Genomic DNA, 13,897 nt, shown 5'->3' with positions numbered 1-13,897 from the left:
GATCTAGAAGCATATTTGCAATGTTTGTATCAAGGGTGTCAAACCTTAAGTTTAACCTGCACACCAAGTCAACGAGAGTTATAACCGACACATCTTCCCCCGCATCTTCCTCCTCACTAGCCAACTGAAACAAATACACAAACTGTCGTAAACAGGCTAACGAAAGGTTACATATAATATAAACTCACTATACACCATAGCACTTACCTTTTTTCCTTTCTTCTTCTTCTCTTGTGCAGCTCCTGCTCCTTCACCAGATTCACCACCCTGAATGGTGGTCACTTGGTTATGGACTTTCCGCTTCTTTGCGGGAGGAGATTCAGACTCAACAGCCGCTTTAGCTTTCTTTTTCTTTTTCTTCTTCTCAATCTCCTTCACATCCCAAAACCCTTTAACAAACTTATCCATATGTATGTCTTCGATCAGGCGATTAATTGTTGGGTCGTCTTCTTGATCTGACCACGTATGAAATAGATCGTAGCCATTTTCCTTCATAACCATTTTACAGACACGCAGCTGTAACATAAGAGATTATAAAACCCATCAGTAAGTTTTAACTCAGCCATCACTAAACAATTAACTCAGCCATCTAAGACCATAAATCAGCATTCAAAGAACAATAACTCAGCCATAACAAAACCATAACTCATCCATAACTAAACCATAACTCAGCCATATAATACCATAAATCAGCCATCATTAAACCATAACTCAGCCATAAAAGAACAATAACTCAGCCATAACTCAGCACTTACTATACTAAATAATAACTCAGTCATAACAGCCGCTAATCACTCAACCACTGCTAAACCATATATCAGCCATCATTTAAACAATAATCAGCCAGTAACTATCAGTCTATCATAACACAATCAAAACATTACCTCACCAAGCGCTTTGATCTCTTCAGCAATAACCGTTTCCATCGTTGAACGTGTACGGTTTCCACGTCATCGAAGTAACAGTATGGCATCATCTTCAGCTGATGCATTCCCAAACCGATCTCCAAAGCATTTGATGGACTCATACGCCCAAGCCTGTAACACGGGTGTAAACCCACTAAGGGTGTACGATTTCCCCGTAGGCCTCAATATCTTTATACTATCAACAAGGGCTTCAAATGCTGACCGACCCCATGGATAAGTCTTCATTGCTTCATCATCAAAAACTCTTTTGGCACTTTCATATGGAATTCTAGAGTTATGATGCAAACTATAAAGTCCAATGTGTTGAAGAAGCAACAGCCCCAACCATTTACGATGATTAGGGATTTTCCATCCCCAACACACTTTTAATGCTTCCCTGAGTTCATTTAATGATGGACCTTCCCCACCAGGCACTTGCAAAAGTCTGAAGAACGCTTTATGTTCCTCTTCAAGTTCAAACCGTTCTGTCGGCATTGGGTCTATGTTTAACCCCGTGACATGAGCAAATTCATTCAACCCAAACCTGATAGGTTGACCACTGACCACAAACCAAAGCTCCTTCTTATGTACCCTTAACTGGTTACATAGTAGGAAATGTACAACCTTACCAGACCAGACGAATTGGCTATCAACTAGCTTAGAGATTATTCCAATAGGTACTTTCTTCGTTTCATCCCACGCATCCTGTCCTATTGATTCTCTAATCGTAGAGAATTCTCCCATCCTGAAATTGGTATTAATTTCTCTAAACTCTAGATTAGAGATTCCTTCAGCGTATAGTCTTGGGGGGTAATCCCTTGCTTGTTCTTCAGAAATAATCACCATCGACATCTGCTAAATAATATAATTCATAAGTAAATCATAAAATAAATCAGCCACAACATAAAACAAACTCATACACAAAGCATAACATAACTCAGCCACAAATACATAACTCAAATCTAAAGCACAAAATAACTCAGTCACCAATACAAAACTCAGCCGTAACTCAGCCACATCAACAAACAAATCAGCCATCGAATCGAATAGATCTAACAAATCAGCCGTAAACCCTAAAAGTAAATCAGCCATCGAATCGAATAGATCTAACAAACCAGCCGCCATTAGAGACGGTGACAATCAGCCGTAAATCATCGATAAAAACCCACATTCAGCCGGAAAACTCGAAACTAAACATTCGACACATACCGGAACGTTTAAACGAAGACGACGAAGAGAGAGAAAGCGACGACGAAGAAAGAGAGTGCGACGACGAAGAGAGTGAGTGCGACGACGAATAGAGAGAGAGCAAGCAAATACGGCGAGAGATGACGGCGAGAGATTGACGGCGACAGAGTGGACAATGACAGGTGTGACCGGCGACGAGAGACGACGAAGAAGAGTTTTTTTTTATTTTTAGTATTGGCGGTTTGTGAACAGTGAAAACTGTTCACTTTCCCTCTCTTTGATATAAACAAGAAAAAATAAATGTTGATCTGAAAAAAAACTGCTTAATGACATGTTAAATCATATCTGATGTGTATTTTAATTTGCTGATGTGTATTTTTTTTTTTCTGACCGAAATCAAAAAACAAAACTCAAGGGGTAAATTGTAATTACACCCAGGGCACTAAACATTTTAGTAATTTTCAAAAGATTTACAGATATGATATGAATAATAAACCAACTTTTGCATAACATTTGAGTAATTCTTTCGTAAACATATAAGTGATAAACTCTAACATGCATGCAAACCTTGACAAAATGACTTTTTTTATTTATAAAGTTTTAGGAGGCAGAAAGTCGACAACATTTGACATGTGTAGAACAAAAATATTTGGAAATCAAATAATATAAGAAAAATTAGAAAATCAAAACACTGTAAGTAAATAATGTAATTTTGTTAAGTTATCAATTGGAGTAATAGTTGTTTAACATAAGATGAAAATAAGATTGAGATTGGTCAAGAAGATATAGAAGACATTGAAAACGTTGTTAAATTAGCTAAGAAGTTTGAGCAACCTTCACAAAGACATCTTCAAGAGTTGTGTCTGCGAGTCCCCAAGCCACCACCGGAAACATCATCTTTGCCTTCTCCAATGCTTGAAAGACCTCTGTGATCTTCACCTCTTGCTTTTGAAGCTCAAACTTCTGAGTCCCCGCCGTTCGATATATCTTCTTTGCGTTCTTAGAAATAGTATCCACTAATTGCTCCACTTCTTGCTCGTGTTCCTCTGAAGTTGTCACAGTCAGTATATAGGATCCTCCATATCGACCCTTCAACTGTCATTAAGGTTTTAGTTAAAGACTGGCTCAAGTTCAGGTTTTGAAATAGGTCGTTAATTCAGCTACTCTCTGTTTATAACGATTTTTAAGTATATATATATAAGATGTGTTTTAGTTATACCTCCTTTGGATTGCCTATGCATTGCAAACTACCATTAACGAAAATTCCAAGACGATCACATAAAACTTCAGCTTCTTCCATTGAATGTGCTGAAACATAAAACCAAACCTGAAGTCTTCTTTTTGTTTGTATGATGACATTATGTGGCAAACCAAAGGGAGATATGAAGCTTAGAACACTCACTCGTGAGTATTATCGCCCCTTTTTGTTTAGCCCGTTTTACTACATCCCATAAACTCTTCCTTGAGGCTGGATCAAGCCCGGTGCTTGGCTCATCCATGTAAACAACCTTGACAAACCACAAAAGACATATAACAGAAAACGAGATTTAAAATAATCTTGTCATAGACGATCTTAGATACCAAAAGAGGTTTTTCAAGTTACTTTGGGGTTTCCTATGAGAGAAATGGCAACGCTGAGCCGTCTCTTCATCCCTCCACTGTATTTCCCAACTTGTTTCTCACCAATCCCTCCATGGAAAAGGTTGACACTGCGAAGCGACTCTTCGACAGCCTAATTAAACCCGAGAAAACTCAAATTAGTTTTTGCTTTTATACATAAGTCATTCACAAACCAATCTCGAGTTACTTGTGTCAAGACAACCCCTTTGAGATTCTTGAGCCTTCCATAAAACAGTAGATGTTCCCTTCCACTCAGTTTCTCCCACAAGAGACTGCAGAAAAATCAAATGAAATGGACTAGGAAACAGGACAGCCTCAAAGGAAAAGAAAGGAACATAGATTATATATAGAGATATTTACTCATGTTGTGGACAGACTCCAATTGTTGTATATATCCGGTCCATATCGGTTAGTATGTCAAGACCTTGGACAAATGCTGTGCCAGACGATGGTTTGATGATTCCTGTCATCTACACAGAAACATTAGTACATATGCCAAAGAGGTTGACTAGAAGATGCGAGAGATTGCACTCTTTAACAGTTGGAGTTTATTAGACATAAAAGATTAATATTCAAACGGACCATGTTGATGAAAGAAGTTTTGCCTGCTCCATTAGGACCAAGCATGCCAAAGCATTCTCCTTGATGTAAAGCCAGAGATAATCCTCTTACCGCAACTTTCTGAGGATTCCCATCCTTACCTGAGTACACCTTCTTGAGATTATTGCATAAAACCGCGCAGTTTCCCGTTGATTCAAGTAGATGCTGCTCTACTTTCTCCCTCTGGCACCAAAAAAAATAGATGCATACAAAATCTTACTCAGCCTTGTCAATGTTCTAAACTGAACTTGATCTTCTTATCTCATCTTTACCTCTTGACACACATCTGGTTTTTCCATTTCAACGACAACTTTTGAAGTTTGGTTGTTAGAGAAGTAGTGATGTTGTTTCTTCTTTGAAGAGTTTTGTCGTAGGAAGAAGAAGAATGGATGTTTCCTAGAGTAAGTGATTTGATCAATGTAATATGCTGAAACAAGAAGTAACAACCACTCAATGAGCATGATACAAGTAACTTGTTTCATTCCATTATTCTCAAAATCTCTCCATCTCATTCCATCAATTCCGCGGTAATCTCCGGAAAATGCAGACTGTGATAACTCATATAGCCCGCGGTATAAAGTAAATCCAGGGTATAACTCCATTGCAATTATCCATCCTCCTAGAGAAACAAAAAAAATCACATAATGAATCATAATATATAACAAAATCTAGCGAATGGTCTGATTCGGGTTTAAGAACTTACTTGGAAAGAGAGGATCTTCCAAGAAGAATTGGAAAAGAAAGATTCCTAGGAGCCCGGTTCCAAAGACATATATGTATGCTATAACTGAAATTTCAAATGAAAAATGTAATAGTTCTGAACGAACTTGTTTAATGTGACGAATCTTGAATCATAACCAGGATAGATACTAAACCTGTAGCAGTTTTAACATCTGAAAACATTGCAGAGGCTAAAAAGGCGAGTGATATTTGAAGATTTATGTATATCAGGAAGAAGACAAGTTGGATACTATAGTCGTTAAGCCTAAAGAAGTTTAACCCTCCAGAAAAAGAAAAAAAAAAAGTAAAAGCATCAAGTATTGAGAAAGAACATTAAAAGATTCACAGTTAACATATTGGATAGAGTTTGAGTTATTCTTCTTACCAATGGCTGAACCGAATATCGCGAAGCAAAACATGTATAGAATTGATACCAGAAGAAAATAAGTGTATGAAACTATCCAGTAAGGAACATCACCGAGTCCATGCATTTTCATCATGATTCTTAACCTCTGTTGTTTCTCATAGACCAGTGTTGTTAAGATCACCTATTATAAGATTCATAAGGAATAACATCAATCAAAGCCGAGATGATGTAAAATGTTTTCATTGAGATAATGTAAAGACTTACAGGGAATAATAACAGAATGACCCATGTGAAGAAGAGCGGGCCGATTAGAGAGGCGATATCTAGGCTCAGTTTAGTCTCTGCTTTAGGCATTTCCTTGACATACTCAAATAGTATCTTTGTCTCAGAACCTTTTAGGAACTCAAGATATGCATTAGATGCCTGAAATCGTTACAGAAAAAAAAACAAAACAAATATGAGCTTAAGATTTGTGTGGTAATTAAATGATAACATCTATGTTTGAGTAAAGGGTTAAGCACAAAATATATGCACCATGTTAACTAAGCGAGGGACTCGAATCAGAGCCATACGTCGAACCACTGTATCGTTCTTGTAGGTGGAGTTGTACCAAACACAAACATTGAGATTGTTCCCATTTGTGTTCTGAAAATCAAAAGCTAGAAAATGGAAAGTTCTGAAAATTACATATAACAACTATTGCAAAGAAGCGAGATGAGATGATGATGAAAGACCTCCAGCAAACTCATTGATCTTCTTGTTTGGATTTCCTTTTCGATAACCTTTAAAAAGCTCGCTGTTCACATCAGAAGAACTATCCACCCACATATTTAAGCCTTGGACACATTTTACCTCTAGACATAAGAAAGAAATCCTCTGTTTTTATAAGAGCATTTTTGGATAGAATTAAGGTTTTTGATATTGTGAAATGGGAAGTTGTATTGTTTATACCTTTAGGGAAAGCAAGAGGTGATTGGTGAGTTAAGATTGAGAAAGAAGAGTTTGGTGAGCATTCATGTTGGATGTTGTAAATGGGAAGATCTGAGATGAAAGCCGAGTCCATATGATTGGTGTATGCAGGGAAAGATGATGAGCCCTGCATATAAATATTAGACATTGCACTTACCAAGACATAATTGGCTAAATTTCCATCAAATTCAGATGATTTGCTATGCATATTTCCAATTAGAACTGTCAAAACAAACAATTTCATTGTAACATAAAAAAACAAAGAATATGAACATTTCATCTCCAATTAGGGTTTATACTTTTTCCAAGTGACTGATTCTTTCCGGTGAAGAGAAAAGTTGCAGGGGAAGAATGGTCCGGGTGTGGGGTCGCGGCTCGGTATTGAGGAGCCGGGATTTGAAGTAATGGAGTCCATTGTGGTGGATTAGGAATGGCGCAAAACGCTGCTTGCTCTGGAGTGGAATACCTTAAGTCACAAGCTTTCTCTTTGCAGCCACATTGGCCATGAACGTCGTTGAATTGTGTGTCAAAGAGCATTTGGACAACAAGGAGAAGTAGACAAAGGAAGAAAGGGATCGTGATGAGACGTATATTGCTCCATATGTCCCGTCTCTGCCAACATCAAAGACAACAACACATCATTATAAAGTTTTACTCTGTTTTAGCCGTTTTAGTTGTTTAAGTATACTGACACCTGGAACACTAGATTCTTCCGAAGTAAAGCGTCGGCTTGAGTCAAGAAACTTGCAGGACTCGAATCCGCCGTTACACTGAATGTGAGAAGATTTGATGGACTCAAATAATTTTTCAGGAATCTCTAAATGTTTTCTTAGATGTATGGTTGTACAAAAGGAAGAATTGTGCATACTAATCTAGTAGCGTAATAACAATTCACTTATCAAGACTTGAGATAACACGTTACTGAAGTGGCATATAGGTATTGGACAATGGCGCTGTATTTTCTTGTTAGTCATTTCGTCTAGGTCAAGTAATATTATTTCTTGCATCTCTCACCCAACAAATTTACTCTTTACCAAACCTGTATAAACATGAATATAATAAAACGAAAAATGGGCTTTTTTATTGCTACAATTTAGTTGTTTATTGCCACAATTTAGGGTTTTCTTAAGGAACTCGGCTTAATTCCAATTCCTATAAACCGTTATATGAATTTCGAAACAGAGTAAAGCCAGTGGTTACGCCTTAAAGGTTGTTGTGTTGTGTCGCCTGCTTAAAGGAGCTCTAGTATTTATTTCAAGTATAATCTCATTGAAAATTCACGAGCTTGTATAATTTTTTTCCAGTAATATACATGATATATGTGGTAGCAATTTGACAAAAACAAATATTATGGACAACACAAGTATGGATCTAAGAAGATCAAGAGAACACATTAAAGGATTGACCGGTTCTAGCAACCTTGATGAAGACATCTTCAAGAGTTGTATCTGCCAGTCCCCAAGCGAAAACCGTGAAGTTGCTCTTCGCCTTCTCCACCGCCTGGAACACCTCTGAGATCCGAACCTCCTCCTTTGGAAGCTCAAACTTCTGAGTCCCTGCGATGTGATATATCTTCTTGGCGTTTGGGGAGACTTCTTGAATCAGCTTCTCCACTTTTTGCTCGTGTTCTGAAGATGTTGTCATTGTAAACACATAAGATCCACCGTACCTTCCCTTCAGTTCTTTAGGGTTGCCAATGCATTGCAAGCCTCCGTCCACAAAAATACCCAATCGGTCACAGAGAAATTCTGCTTCTTCCATTGAGTGGGTTGTGAGGATTATCGCAGTGTTTTCTTTAGCACGCTTGATGACAGTCCATAGGTTCTTTCTCGACGCTGGATCAAGTCCTGTGCTTGGCTCATCCATATAAACCACCTTCATAGGTAAAAGAAAATGAAAACGAAATCCTTAAGCTTCAAAGAGCTCAACTCTCTAGGTGTACTACTTATAAAGGTCAATGGTACTAAGTGTACTATTTATAAACGAACAAGGGATTCTCAGACAATGGTGTACCTTAGGATTACCAATAAGCGATATGGCTACGCTCAGCCGCCTTTTCATACCTCCGCTGTATTTCCCAGCAGGTTTGTCGGCAACTCCTCCGTGGAAAAGGTTGACACTCTTAAGAGACTCTTCCACAGCCTAATGTGAGTTCAATAACGATGAGAGATGGTTTGAGCAACCGTAAAATTGTATCGTTTGATAACTTTTGGAGTAATATAGAAGGGAAGTAAGATTGATAAATTACTTGGTCGAGATCAGAGCCTTTAAGATTCTTAAGTCTTCCATAAAACAGTAGATGTTCCCTTCCTGTCAATGTTTCCCAGAGCAAGCTGGACAATAAGAGAGTGATTACACAATTATAGTGTTGTGTGGAACAGTAAGAAACTGTTTATTTGTCCTTTCTTGGCTAAGAACAAAATGAAATGAAAACTTACTCGTGCTGCGGGCAGACACCCATGCTGGTGTACACTCTGTCCATATCGTTGCATATATCCAAACCCTTAACAAGCCCTGTCCCAGATGTTGGTTTCAGGAGCCCGGTCATCTGGCCAAAATACATTACATATTAGTAACGCTACAAGATTATTATCATCGATCAGCCATTAGAAGTAGAATCTAAGCTCCACTCAGCTCAAAAGATTTGTCCATTTGGATACTGACCATATTGATGAAGGAGGTCTTGCCTGCACCATTGGGTCCTAACATGCCAAAGCATTCTCCTGAAGGCACTGCAAGAGATAGCCCTCGAACTGCCAATTTAGGCGGGTTCCCATCTCTACCAGGATACACCTTCTTCAGGTCGTCACATACAATCGCATGGCTTGTGCTCGACTCAAGCATCAATCGCTCGACTTTTTCTCTCTGATTAGGATAAATCTTTTATCAGAACAAGAATTATCAAGAACATGGAATATATATATACTGTGAATCCTTTTGACATACCTCCTCAGTAACATCTGGTTTCTCCATCTCAACAGCGACTTTGGAGCCTTGCCTCTGCAAACTAGGCCTTCGCAAAGAAGGAAATTTCTTGAAAGGGCTTTGCAAGAAGAACAATGGGTCTTTTCCGGATGAAGAAATCTTATCAATATAGTATGCTGCGATGAGGGCGAGAAACCACTCAACGATAATGATGTAAAAAACATCATCCATTGCACTATCACTGAAATCATTCCACTTCATCCCATCTTCCCCTCTCAAGTTTCCCCGGAATGAAAATTGTGCGAACTCATACAGCCCACGGTATATGGAGAAGCCAGGATATAACTCCATGACAAGAATCCAGCCTCCTGGAAATGTATAATTAAATTGCAATCTTGATCAGTTGTGAGAATAAACACATAAGTATCGTTCTTCAAGATCATAATAACTTACTAGGAAATGATGAATCTTCAATAAGGAAGTTGAGTAGAAACAAGCCCAAAAGTCCAGATCCAAACACGTATATGTAAGCAACAACTATGTTCAAGACATGAGAAAAAAAAAAATCATTAGCTTGTTTTAAACCCCAACGTCTTCTTGATCATATTCAAGAAGCACAATGTTAGTTAAGTACCTGTTGCTGTCTTGACCTTTGAAAATAGAGAGGAAACTAGAAAGGCAAGGGCGATTTGCAGATTTACATAGAGAAAATAGAATACGAACTGAATGCTGTAGTCATTAAGCCGGAAGAACTTCAGTCCTGCAGGGAACCAACAACTATAAAGACACAGATTGGAAAAACAAGACCTGTATATATTGAGAGAAAGGCTTCAATTACCTATTGCTGACCCAAATATCATCAGACATATAACGTATAACACGGATATGGTAAGAAAGTAAGCATATGAAATCATCCAATATGGACCATCTCCTAGCCCATGCATTTTCATTATAATTCTTAGATGTTGCTGTTTCTCATACACTAATGACGACAAGATCACCTGCAAACAAATGGCTCTGAATATGAATTTATAGATCACTATACATCAGAGTGAATATTTGTGAAATAAAACGTAAAGTAGTCTATTGAAAGCAAACTTACAGGGAAGAGAAGAAGAATAACCCATGTGAAGAACAGGGGACCAATCAGAGACGCGATGTCCAGACGAAGACTTGTTTCTGGTTTAGGCATTTCTTTGGCATATTCAAACAACATTCTTGTCCCCGGGCCTAGTAGAAATTGAAGGTAAGCATTTGACACCTGCATTTTCGCAAATTGTAAGCCTCAGTTTCAATCAAGAAAGCAGTTCCACATGGTGAAAAAAGCATATTGAGAATGCAAGGACGAGGAATGTCTTAGAGTACATTGTTCTTTTCTTACCAAATTGACTGAGCGGGGAACTCTGACCAACTTAATAAGTCTTCTTCCTGCATCGTCCTTGTATGTTGAATTATACCAGATGCGCACATTGAAGTTGTTCCTATCCGTGTCCAAGAGATCATATGCTAAGGCAACAATAAAAATCAGACAGGAGGAGTCAGAAATCTCATATGTGCATATAAAGCATTGTTATTGTTATAGACCGACTGAGAAGTTGACCAACCTGCAGCAATCTCATTTATCTTCCCCTCAGGATTTCCTTTCCGATAGCTCTTGAAAATCTCGTCATTGACCTCTCTGGAGGTATTTCTCCAGAGATTCAATCCTTGAACACATTTTAACTCTGGTTTTGACACAACCATTAAGTTAAAATGACTATACAAAAATTTTCCTCAGAGGACAAAATATATGGACGAAAGAAGTATCATGTTTAACAAAATTGAGATTAGATCATAGAACTCAACCAGATTTCATTAAACTAACACTGATATAAACAAATCTAAAATTTGAGTATCCCTCTTAAACATATATGAGATTGAAAATTCAATACCTTTAGTAAAATTGAGAGGTGGTTGTCCGAAAGAGAATGGTAAAGAAGCATTGAGAATGCACCGAGGTTGGATACTGTAGATGGAAAGATTTGAGACAATCCCTGAATCAAGATAGTTGGTGAAATCTGGCTCAGCTGTTGTACCCTGAAACATATGAGCTCAAACAAAAGCTAAGAAACAGATTCACACACTTCACACAGTGGAAACAAACAGATTCCAACAACAGAAACTCACCAAGACATTATCAGCTAAAGTACGCAAAAGGTCAGTGGAGTTATCCGGTATAGAACTAGTGAGCAGATTCCCAGACACAGCTAGACAAAAAAAAAACATAAAAACATAAGTTCCCCACTGAACACAACAAAGAACAAGGGAGAAAAAGCAAAAAAAAAAAAAGGAAACATACTTCCTCCAAGAGAACGGTTGTTTCCAGTGAAGAGTATAGTCACAGGACAAGTCCCTGTCCGTCTACAAGAATCATCATTAAGATCTCTAACATCGCGGCTTTCAGGGCGCGGGATTTGTAACAACTGAGGCCACTGCGGAGGACTAGGGATGGAACAAAAGAAGGCTTGATCCGGAGAAGAATACTGTATACCGCAAGTGTTTTCGAGTTTACCATCCCCATTCGTGTCAACCAAATCGCAACCACATCGGTTATCAGCAGAGTTGTTGACTTGAGTATCGAAAAGGAGCTGTATCAAGACTAGGAATACGCAGAGGAGGAAAGGGATCATGATGACCCGAACATTGCTCCATAGATACCGTTTCTACACCCAACGCAATATTCACACAAAAGACGGAAATAATCAAAACTACTGATTGTAAATACAACAATATAATCATCATAGCCACCTTTATATAAAAAAATTGTAGCAAATCTGTAATTATGTTGGTTAATCATTAAATTAGCCACTAATTATATTGTAGAAACTGATCCAACAAGTTCCCGGATATAGAAAAAAAAAAATCACAGAACACAATGTATCTATCTACGCACATTAAACGTAAGTAGACAAACGAACACTGTTATGAAATGTAATTTGGATACCGTAGAGGAGAAGATAACGCAAAATAGATACCTGATAGACTAAGTTTTTCCTAAGTAAGGCATTGGCTCTGGTTGAGAAACTGGCAGGACCTGGATCCGCCATTGATTATTGATGAAGATTTCTTCGATTTCTCTGTTTCTTCTTTATTGTTTGTTAGGTTTTTTTATTTTGTTTGTTTTTGGGTTAAGATAATTATAAATTGAATCCCAAGTTTTTGAACGGAGAAGGGAACAAATCAAAATCACCGCCTTTTGGGTTTCATATAATAAAGGAGCAGGCGGAGAGAAGAGAAGAACTGAGATCAGATGACGGTAGGTGTAAAATTACGTTGTTACCCTTATGCACACGCTTTGCTAAGTACGTTTTAATTAGTTACATATGATAATTAGTTTAATTCTGATTGGTCAAACAAAACTACAGAGAAGTAAATAATTTCAACGAAATCAAGAAAGCTACATTCGAGGAATATTTCAATGTAAATTTGGTAGGAAGCTGTGTGGAGGAGAGTGATCCCACGACCCAATAGATTCTACAACTAGTGGAAGAGGTGAGTTTTAATTATTTATTTTTATTTTATGTTGAATAAAAGTTTTATTTTATGTTGAATAAAAGTTTTTAAATTGGCATAAAAAGATGATTAATGCGTCATCTCAGACGTAATCACGTGTGAACGTAATTGATTAAACTAGTTTATTTTATTGTCTCACGTAAAAAAGTGTTTGGGTTATTTGGTTGACTATGAAAATTTTGACGCATCTTAATAAATTCAATTAAAATAATAGCTTTGTTCAAAGTCAAAGAAAAGTTTCCCATGTGGCAGATACTTGGACAAGAAGCAATGCATGATTCGAAACCAATGACAATAATTATTTATAAATATGATTTATGAATTGATGTCATACGAAAAGTCATATTTCAGTTTCTGTTTTACCAGTAGTCTTGTTTCAGTTTAAAAAAAAAAAAAAAACAGAAATATGTTGTTGATATGATTAGAAACCAATGACAATAATTAATTTGTAGTATTTTTTTGGAAGGGAAAGTTTCTGAAAAATCCCCGATTTATTTAATACATGCCAGGAAATATTTAAATTTTCTTTGTTACCAGAAAAATATACATATCAATTTTTCGTTGATATAATAAACATGATTTACTTTTTTTTTTCTTTTACAATTTTCCACTTTTGTAGTGTAACGAACATCAACTCTAATTATTGAAGGTGTACAAATAATGTTCACGTTAATCTTAGAGTTCCTAGTCTTTGACAAAGTCTGTATAAATCAAAAAACAAATCTAATTGAGATATCGACTAATGTAATTGTGTATTTTTTATTCTTAAATATAATTGTTCCTAAAAATTAATAAAAACTTCTATGAGGTGCAAGAGGACAGGAAAACTTATATGTTTTACTTATATGTTGCTTTTGCTATTTGACATCCTTAATAGAAGAAAATAAGGGAAGAAAAATATTGATTATGGTAACAAAGATTATATGTTTTAGTTCTTTTTTTCACACATAGTAAGAACTAAAGTTTAATTATTAATTAATCTAAAATTTATGAATGTGGAAATATAGTCCATTACTTACCGTGACATGTGCCAAAATTATTTAAGTTTTTA

General features: G+C 37.0%; 2 protein-coding genes across 2 annotated transcripts; both read right to left on the bottom strand.

The window, feature by feature from the left end:
* Positions 2,789-6,639, bottom strand: LOC104783880 (ABC transporter A family member 8-like). Its single transcript, XM_019244661.1, has 16 exons — positions 6,527-6,639; positions 6,352-6,496; positions 6,135-6,254; positions 5,935-6,059; positions 5,665-5,823; positions 5,419-5,581; positions 5,189-5,314; positions 5,017-5,100; positions 4,586-4,932; positions 4,296-4,496; positions 4,074-4,183; positions 3,901-3,985; positions 3,697-3,825; positions 3,496-3,601; positions 3,313-3,401; positions 2,789-3,188 (listed from the first exon to the last, which is right to left on the bottom strand). The coding sequence occupies exons 1-16, from the start codon at positions 6,611-6,613 to the stop codon at positions 2,910-2,912; spliced, it is 2,355 nt and encodes a 784-aa protein (XP_019100206.1). The 5' UTR covers positions 6,614-6,639; the 3' UTR covers positions 2,789-2,909.
* Positions 7,618-12,564, bottom strand: LOC104790983 (ABC transporter A family member 7). The gene is made up of 16 exons (XM_010505086.2): positions 12,309-12,564; positions 11,633-11,996; positions 11,461-11,540; positions 11,226-11,370; positions 10,899-11,018; positions 10,676-10,800; positions 10,397-10,555; positions 10,133-10,295; positions 9,929-10,054; positions 9,748-9,831; positions 9,316-9,662; positions 9,034-9,234; positions 8,808-8,917; positions 8,618-8,702; positions 8,383-8,511; positions 7,618-8,244 (listed from the first exon to the last, which is right to left on the bottom strand). Exons 1-16 carry the CDS (start codon positions 12,378-12,380, stop codon positions 7,750-7,752), a joined length of 2,805 nt encoding a protein of 934 aa, XP_010503388.1. The 5' UTR covers positions 12,381-12,564; the 3' UTR covers positions 7,618-7,749.

Source organism: Camelina sativa, chromosome 4, assembly GCF_000633955.1.
Source record: "Camelina sativa cultivar DH55 chromosome 4, Cs, whole genome shotgun sequence".
Lineage (NCBI taxonomy): Eukaryota > Viridiplantae > Streptophyta > Magnoliopsida > Brassicales > Brassicaceae > Camelina > Camelina sativa.
The sequence above is the reverse complement of the archived record's forward strand: the minus strand, read 5'-3'. Positions and strand labels throughout refer to the sequence as shown.

Excerpts from the sequence above, each read along its gene's own strand:
- LOC104783880 (XM_019244661.1), bottom strand. The coding sequence starts at position 6,613 with ATGAAATTGTTTGTTTTGACAGTTCTAATTGGAAATATGCATAGCAAA. Across the intron at positions 5,101-5,188 it reads AGATGTTAAAACTGCTACAG|TTATAGCATACATATATGTC; the intron begins GTTTAGTATCTA and ends TTGAAATTTCAG. Across the intron at positions 3,826-3,900 it reads AAGGGGTTGTCTTGACACAA|GCTGTCGAAGAGTCGCTTCG; the intron begins GTAACTCGAGAT and ends GGGTTTAATTAG.
- LOC104790983 (XM_010505086.2), bottom strand. The coding sequence starts at position 12,380 with ATGGCGGATCCAGGTCCTGCCAGTTTCTCAACCAGAGCCAATGCCTTA. Across the intron at positions 11,019-11,225 it reads ACCTCTCAATTTTACTAAAG|AGTTAAAATGTGTTCAAGGA; the intron begins GTATTGAATTTT and ends TGTCAAAACCAG. Across the intron at positions 10,556-10,675 it reads TTCCCCGCTCAGTCAATTTG|GTGTCAAATGCTTACCTTCA; the intron begins GTAAGAAAAGAA and ends GCGAAAATGCAG.